This window comes from Dipodomys ordii, unplaced genomic scaffold (assembly GCF_000151885.1).
Source record: "Dipodomys ordii isolate 6190 unplaced genomic scaffold, Dord_2.0 Scaffold26, whole genome shotgun sequence".
Classification (NCBI taxonomy): domain Eukaryota; kingdom Metazoa; phylum Chordata; class Mammalia; order Rodentia; family Heteromyidae; genus Dipodomys; species Dipodomys ordii.
The window spans coordinates 1,390,246-1,399,277 of record NW_012267242.1 but is presented as its reverse complement, the minus strand read 5'-3'; the positions used below and the strand labels follow the sequence as shown (position 1 = coordinate 1,399,277).

Here is a 9,032-nt window from a genome sequence, read left to right as displayed (position 1 = left end):
GCCAGCTGCCAGGCAGGGGCGGGGCTCTCAGTGCCCGCGAGGATGGGCGTGGCCAGGACTAAGAAAGGGGCGGGGCTCTCAGTCCCAGGAGGCCGCGCAGATTGGCGCCCGCGAGAATGGGCGGGTCCAGGGTCGGAAGAGGGGCGGGGCCAGAACCTGAGGAGGGGCGGGGCCAGGGGCAAGGATGGGGCCTCATAAGGGCCGGGGTGGCCACCGGTGGAGGTAGAGGGGCCAGTGCCCAGCAAGTATGATGCCTGGCTTGAAGCTGAGAGCTACTCAAGCCATTAGAACTGTCTACCCTTTCTAGAACCATTACTAGCTGCAAATGGAAGTTATCTCTGATTTCCATCCGCGCATTGGAACTGTACGCGTCTTACTCTTTAATCAGAGAACTAAGCTTAGTCGACAATCCTTTCGTATGTCCAACCCTTTAGCTCAAAGTCACCTCTGCCCAGATCTTCACGCGTAGTTGTCCAAATTTGTCAAGTTTGTCACTGTGTTGGCCTAACACGAGCAGTCTCTTACAGTTGTAGAGCTTGTGGTGTGTCAAGGGCAACATGGTCTTCAAATTATCTCTGGTGAAGCAGCTTGGTCATTTCCAATCTACAGACGGCTCTTCAGCTCTCAGATCAAAGGAGTGATATGAAGTGACATGCCCAAGGCTAGATCCATCCAGCAGTGTACAGCTGAACTTGTATCTAAGTCTCCTCTCATAAATACAGGGCTCTTTCTTCTGATGTAGTCTCATCAAGAACATACATCTGGAATGTTAACGTTCTATATAAATGAAAGGGGTCAGCCTTCCAATTCTAGTCGCTTCACTTTCCAATCAGAGAGCCAAATCATGGGGAAAATACTTCATTTCCCCCAGCTTAAATTATTCATCAGTAAGAGAGAAGAAAGATAATCTACCTAGGGGGAGGATATAGTTGCCCCTAAGGGGGTGGATTGGAAACAGAAGGGGTGGAGATTACTCATTGGGAAGGCTGAGGGACCTGGGGCCACTAAAGTATGCTTGTGCTGCATCTGGTAGAACAGTACCTGGTCACTGTCAACTTGTTGTTACCTGATGTCTTATTTTTCAATGAAAACCAGAAATTCATTTTCAAACCTTTGGTTACTGAGCTGCCACCTGGGAGAAATGCTGAGGGACTGTAGATGTAGATTATAATCTGGTGTGAATTGAATGAGGCAGCATTCTTATATGCCTAACACAGGGTAGATGTATGCTTTCCCATACAATCTGACTTTCTGTATGGTTTTGACTCTCTTCTCATTACCCCCAAGCTTAATACAAGTACATGTGGTAAGGGTCCTTCCAGTGGCTGGAACATTAATGTCTAGTATGCACACATGCATATCCTAGGGCTCTGATACTGCCACTGAGCTGTGAATCAGTTGTGTCTCCCCATTTTTCTCCCCTACATCTGAATGAAGCAGTCAACTTGTTCCAAAAATGATTCCCAAGCTTTAAATATGATTAAAACCTAGGCTGGGATAGAGAGTAAATCTTTTATCATTGTGGGAAATGAGACCCACCAGAATTAAGGCAATAGGAGTCTAAGTGGGAAGATAAAGGATTTTTTTGATGGGATTAGGTAGAAATCAAAGACCTGTTCCAAGTCTCCCTGTTGACTCCAGCGTTCTGGGAAGGATGTCTGGGAGAACAGAGAAGATAGATCCTGGGATCCGCTCAGTCGTACCAAGGAGACACGATTTCTTTCCTCAAAAAAAAATCTTAAAAGCAAATGGGATATGACATCAATAACCATATAAAACAAACATGAAATACTTGCAAATGTAACACTAACTCTTGTTTTAATTGTGAAAATACCGTATAGAGGGGAAACACTAACTCTTGTTTACAAGATAATATATTCAACATTTAACCCATATCAACCTAATCATCAATCCTATTTTATAGATGGGAAAACTTAGCCATTGAACAATTTTCCATAATCAGCAAAATTATTAGTTTGAAGCAGGTAAAATATAACCTTGGGAATCATGTTCAGGTGCTCTTTAGATTAAGATATATTTTAGTGAGTTTTGAAAATATTTGATATTGGGCTGAACATTTTATCTCACTTTAGGCAGAATCCAGCCTTTGAAATTAACTTTCTATAGAGAATATCTAGACACCACTAACAAAAGACAAGAATTTCAGCTGTTTAATTTCTGGATAAATTGGTAGAATGTAGTCCTGGCTGTTAACATGAAGGTGGGCGGATAGAGAGGTGAGGTTGCCACCTACTGGAATAGCAAATAGGTGTATTATCTTCCACAGGCTGCCCTTCGGCTCCAAGACTGATGAATGCTGTTGAGTTGTTGAACAGGACAGTCATACTTTCCATCACTCAGATACCAATGATCAGACAAGAAGGAAAAATCCTCCCTTTGGGTCTTAGGTTGCACCTTTAACCTCCACTACAAGCAACAACGGAAAGTCCTTGCTTGTCATAGACCACATGCAAAGTGTGATAGAGCAGCAACCATTCTCAGAGCAAAAGCAAACCTCAGGGTGCTTTGCACACAGAATGCTCACTTGCTACCAAGTAGGTGTTGCACTAAGGCAGAATATGAATGTCTGTAGGGTTTTTGTTTTTTTTTTTTGTCTTTTTGTCCCAGTACTGGGGCTTGAACTCAGGGCCTCATTCTCTGGCTTGACTTTTTTGTATCACTTAAGTCACACCTTTACTTCTGCCTTTTTTGCTGGTTAATTGGAGATAAGAGTATCTTGCATTTGTCTGTCTTGGCTGGCTTTGAACCTTGATCCTCAGGTCTGTTCTTTGAGTGGCTATGAGCCACTGGTGATCAGCTTCCCTATGGATTTTCTCTCTTTCTGACCCAATAATACCTGGTCCCTTTGCTTCAACCAAATAAATTGCTTCAGTCTGCTTGTCACTGTGCTGACAACCACAAGAGTGGTAGGAAGTAGGGTAGGGTGGAGTGGGGAGAATCTTCTCCAAAAGTAAAATTAAAAAACAACAAAAAACCCACCCTTTCCAACGCAGCAGCTACAGTCTTAGCTTAGGAACTTCAGAAACACCCATATTTGTTTTGCTATACTTTGCTTCATTTTATTATCTATACTGTATAAACTTATACATGTGTATAAATATAGGTTCTGTATTTGTCCCAGCTCCCATCTCTTGCTTTATCCATACATCCACCTTTTTCATTTATCCTCCTGGTTTCATTGGCTGCTAGTTGGCTTTAGGGTTGGAGAAATTAGGTATTTTTGTCCTAAATTTCCACCTGCTGTCTTCCTTATATACCTGGCTGTGGCATAGTTCTCTTAATAATATTTATACATGCCACCACTACTACTGGTTAGGAAAACATTTTAGCATATCAATTCTGTATAGTTACCATATGCCATCAAAAATAGACTTTACAGTTATTTCGATTTAGGAATTCTGGAGATAATAAGGTTGGTACGTCAATCTTTAATAGGTTGATAATCAGGAGGATAATCTAGGCAGTAGTCTTTTTTTTTTTTAAAGTACTTATCCTACAAGTAGTGAGTGTTCTTGTAACCTTTAGTAACACCCTCCATTTCAGAAAGACTGATGTGTTCATAAGGAACAGTATAAGCTCATGAAATGCCCATCCAGGGACAAACTGACAAATAAACCTCAATGTTATGTTATTTGTGTAAGTCACTAGGTCTAGCCCACACACAAGGGCATAGTAGGAGGCAGAAATCACTGGAGGCTGTTCTACTTCTGCCTGCTAATGGGATTCTGTCTCTTTATGGGATTCTTCTGATACCAGTTTTCCCAATCTACCTTTTGTCTTCATGGAGTTGAAAAGTTCCTTAATTCTGTAGTGGTTTGTCATAAATTTATCCCCATCTTTCTAGCAGTATCTCTTTGTCTTTCTCATACTGCTAAGAATTTTTTTTATAGGCCTTGTAATTTCAGTAAGAGTTTGAGAGGGCTTAAAGTCAGGGCCTGGACATAGTCCTTGAGCCTTTTTTGCTCCACTACTTGAGCCAGAGCTCCACTTCTGGCTTTTTGGTGGTAACTGGAGATGAATGTATTTTCTTCTCCAGAGTGGTTTTGAATGGTGAACTTCAGATTTCAGCCTCTGTGTAGCCAGGGTAAGAGGCATGAGCCACTGGAATTTTTCTTCTTTGTATTGCCTTTAAATTAAAAATGTTGCTCAAACACACATTTTCCTAAGTAAGGCTATAAAGGACAAGTTAAAAAAAAAACTCTAGCATATACTAGGCAGTCATAATATTGTCTCCAACTTTCAAATGAGGAAAAGGAGGCTGAGACAGGTTAAGGAAATTGTTGGGTAAAGTTAGGAAAGGGTCATGCAACTATTATTGCAAATATAAACCAGATGACAAGCCACTCATCATTCTGTTTTCAAATTCTTTGGCATGGGTGAAGTCAGTATGTTAGCAAAAATGATTTTGGGGGTAAAGCTCTCTGCAAGCCAATCCTGTTAAATAAGAAAGCTATTACAAGCAAAAAGCTAGACAGAATCCCAAAGAAATATCTCGTGGTGTGGTATTATTCAGGATCTTATTTGTTATTGGTAATTGTTCCTCATAAAATTAAATTATGCAGATAACTTTTCTTAAAATAATTTTTAAAAGATGTTACTTAAAAGCATTCTGGAACATTAGGTTCTGTGTTCTTTACATTTGAAGACTGCTCTTTGGTTTCACCTTATGCCATCTTTTCCTTACAAATTCCTCACCTGTATCTTGCTTTAGGACTCTAAAGTTTAAAGTTAGCACATTGTAAGACCTATTGCCTTATCATACCTTATTTTATTTGCTAATGACAATTGTCAAAGATTTCAATTAAAAAATAATTTCAGGTCTTCACTGTTTCTTCTTTAAGAGCATAGGGTACCCTGGCAGGGTAGATAAGGCCACATATTTTAAGCACAAATTCACACATTTTATTCCTTCATGTTTAACTTTCAAACACCATTATTAGAATATGCAACCGCATAATATTCTTTAACTGAGGCCATTATCAAGATAAAGATAGAAACTGGGGTCTATTATGTGACCTATTTTTTCTCAGTAGAAATATTTATATATTCCCATATATTAGCTATCCTAAAATTAGTTTCTTTTAGGCATTTCCTCTTATTTATAAAATTCATTCCTAGGTTCTTCCAATACCCATTTATTATTTTCTTATAATAAATGTCTAGGTTCAAATATCTAAGCCAGGTGCCAGTGGCTTATGCCTGTAATTCTATTCAGGAGGCTGAGATCTTAAGATCATAGTTCAAAAAGCCAGCCTTGACAGGAAATTCTCTGAGATTCTTATCTCCAGTTAAAAACAAGTTGTGGAATTGGCACTGTGGTTCAAAGTGGTAGAGCGCTAGCCTTGAGCTGAAGAGCTGAGGGTCAATGTCCAGGCCCAGAGTTAAAGCCCCATGACTGACACACAAAAAAAGTTGGAAGTGGAGCTGTGGTTCAAGTGGTAGAGCATTAACTTTGAGCACAAAAAGCTAGGGATAGCACTCAGGCTCTGAGTTCAAACCCCAGGATTGGCCACTCCTCCCTACCCCAAATAAAAAGAAATAAAAAATTAAATAAAAATAGTAACTTGGGAAGGGGAACGTGGCTTAATGGTGGAGTGCTTGCCTAGCATGCATGAGGCCCTGGGTTTGATTCCTCAGTACCATATTAGCAAAAAGTAGTAATAAAATTATATTTTAAAAAATCTGGTAACTCATTCTGGGGTCTTTTCTCAAACTTATTGTAATCTGACTATATCCACCATTTATTTTGGGAATACATACAGAGAAAGATAAATTCTGCTCAGATTTCTAAGTCCAATTACTATTCTTTTGGGAAGATCCTGCATCCCTATCTTCAGTACTTAGCAGTTATAAATACTCAAGGGTAATATTCTCTTAATAACAGGAGGAAAATACAATGTATTTAATAATGGAATTTTTAATCCAAATATCTCAAATTTTTAAAAGGACTATTACACTCCTGGGTTTACTTCCTACATCTCTTCCTAATAAGAATGTAGGCCCATATTAAGACAGATATTACATCTTTCACTTTTATTTTATAGTCTATTTTTCTCACTTAATTGTAAGATTAAGAACAAATTTTGATCATAATTTAACCTTTGCCTCCATCCATATTACACTGGAATTAAGTCATATAGAAAAAGTTTTTCATTAACTTTTCCAGATGCATCAACAGCATGGTTTATTTTTACTTATGTAATAAAAACACTTTGGTGTAGATTTTTTCAAAAGATAATCTTGAAATTAATGAAAATGGTCATTAAAAGACTTCTGTTTTGCTTTTATAAAAATCAATTATTTAGAATTTCACAGTGAAGAGGTCCTAAATTCTTCATACAACACAAAATTATATAAAAATAGAAGACATAGACATCTTTAAATCTTTAATCCTTTGATTAAGCAGCAAGCATATTATTCTTCCAGGCCAAACACTGCTTAAACAAAAAAGGAAAATAATGACGTGCAAAATATTTACAAAATATGCAAAGCACACAATAATGACATCTCACTATATACATGTCATATTACTAATGAAGCTAAGGTTTTTCTACTGTGTGCTCTAGTGTATGTAAGATTACACCACATCCCTCAGATACAGCACTTGGCCCATGTCTTGGAAAGAGCAGATTTTAAATGAGTTACAATACACTGAACAGCTGGACAGATGCTGGTGCTGACCAACTTGACTGACATACCCTAGGTACTGTGTACTGAAGGTCTACTGACTAAAGACCAGACAAGAAAAGCTGTTTAGTATGCACATATGCAAGGCAATCTAAATGCTTTAGGCTATAACTGTCCCCCATGGCTTTTAAAGTAAAATATGTATAAATTCTTTAGCATTATTTTAAATCAGTTATATTTCAGCTGGTATGATCCAGGGACAAGAACTATTTAAATGATTCAATGAGTAAATGGGATATATACTGCACAAGATGTTGTGTCTTTTTATGTAAAGGAAATCGTCTAATTTGAAAATTAATACCAATGGATAAACCAATAGCCCTTTAAGGAATAGAGCCAATGGAAGGGATTATTTTTTCCAGTATTGTGGGAATACATGACCTCTCAAAACCTAAATTAGGTCATATGATGCTGACTGTTTAGTGAAGTAGCTTTAAGTGTGATAAGGTAATGTGCAAAACAGCCTTATATTTCACTACTATTGCAATCTAAGTGTCCCTCTGCACAAGTCATGATTCCAATATGAAATCATTCTGTCAAAAATACTGGTTACACACTGTTGAAATACTACCACTTCTAAAATAATTTTTGCAGGTGCTTAATGATTATTTGTTGAATTAAGACTTCTTGAAGTTTTTCTTTATAAAAAGGGTCTCAAGTAAACAACACAATTATGGCAATGTACTCATACACCTTTAGATAACACAGAACAAATTTTAAAATTCATTTTATGAAACAATGTTAGTGATTTAACCCTAAATCAAACCCACAAGTACAGGTTGGCTGCCAGGAATACACAAATGTATCCAAGTAGTACAATAGAGATTTATCAAGAACACACCCTTCATATTAAATGCAGACTATATTAATAAGTATGAGGGCAATCTTAAGAAGCTAAACACAAAAAATGGTATTGTAAATAAATGCTTCTATTAACCACCATCTCTACATAACTGACAAAATAGAATTTTTTTCTAAAGTCTTCAAATGTAGGCAAGTACTAGTTAAAAGCAAGTAGCATTTAGAAACATAAACTTTTCTCCAAAATTAACTACATTTTCAAGGATCTTAAAAGACATTATAATTCAACAAATTAAGTCCTCATTTATATGTAAAATTAGTATTCCAAACCTCTTATTAATGACAGATGGTGAGGTCAGTGACCTTTAAACAAGGACTTTGCACTAGAACCCTAAACTGTATGTTCAAGGGTAGTAGGGTCAATACATTCTTTGTGGTTTCATATAATTGCTTTGCAATTGATTAAATTGCTTTCTTTTAAAGGGATACATTATAATCCTTTAGGAAGAAAGCAACATATTTTGAAAAAAGGGATATAGATCTATAATTTTAAAAATAGGAATAAAATGAACATATATCAAAATCTGAGATGCCAACTATTTATTCTTGCACTCCTAACATAGGAAAAATGTTTTTAAAAATTAAATAAAAGAAGAAAAAAGCCAAATATCCTTAAGAAACTTAAGGAGTTTTCACAATTCCTAAGTTAATATTCTGGTACTAAGAGCTTTGACTATGAAGAGGCAGGAATAGAAAGAACTTTAATAAAATAAATATAGTAAAAAAAAAAACCCTTGGTATACAGAATACTAAATTTTTTTTTTGTTTTTTCCTTTCATGAGATCACAATGGTGAAAACATTCTAGAAAGGAGGCTAACTGGAGGCTTTTTGTTGTATAACATTTTAGTTTAGTGAACTGAATAATCAGACATCCATGAATACTAGTCCACTGCCACAGATCTAGTCTGCAGACTAATTCTGCAGAACTCAGAATCTAGGAAAGATTATTCTTTCCTCTTTTACATCAGTCAGAGGAGCATTGGTATAATAGTGGGGTAAAGTTACTGCAGCACTGTCCAATTTAATTTTTAGTGCAGTGAGGACTGTGAATCTGTCTGAATTCCAATAAGTGATGGTGGCTGTTGACCACCAACTGTGGACAACACTGGTCTTGGGTTTAGGCGGGGTGGCATGGAATTAGCAGGCCGAATGAGAGGTGGTGGAGGCTGATTTAGAGTTGGCCGGGGCTGGATGAACCGAGCCTGCTGCTGGAGTGGAGGAGGCTGCCGGTGAAGAGCAGGGGCAGCAGGCAGTGTTGGACGAAGAAGTGGTGGAGGCTGGTTCAGAGTGGCAATGGGGGCTGTTGGTGTTGGAGTGGATGATGGGGCAGGAGGTGATGGACCCAGAGTCCGAGGAGCCTGTGGGGTCTGTGCCTAGAGGTGAGGAAACAAAAATACATGTATGAGATGTATGTCCTAACAAACTTAATACAATATAGTTTGGGCTGTCACAGGAAAAACAA

General features: G+C 37.7%; 1 protein-coding gene across 1 annotated transcript in view; it reads right to left on the bottom strand.

The window, feature by feature from the left end:
• Positions 1-5,920: 5,920 nt before the first annotated feature.
• The window catches only part of Rcor3 (REST corepressor 3), a 44,779-nt gene continuing 41,667 nt past the window's right edge, over positions 5,921-9,032 (bottom strand). Inside the window, exon 10 of the mRNA XM_013015258.1 lies at positions 5,921-8,943. Coding sequence (XP_012870712.1) covers positions 8,599-8,943 — 345 coding nt within the window. The 3' untranslated portion in view covers positions 5,921-8,598. The remainder of the gene's footprint in view (positions 8,944-9,032) is intronic.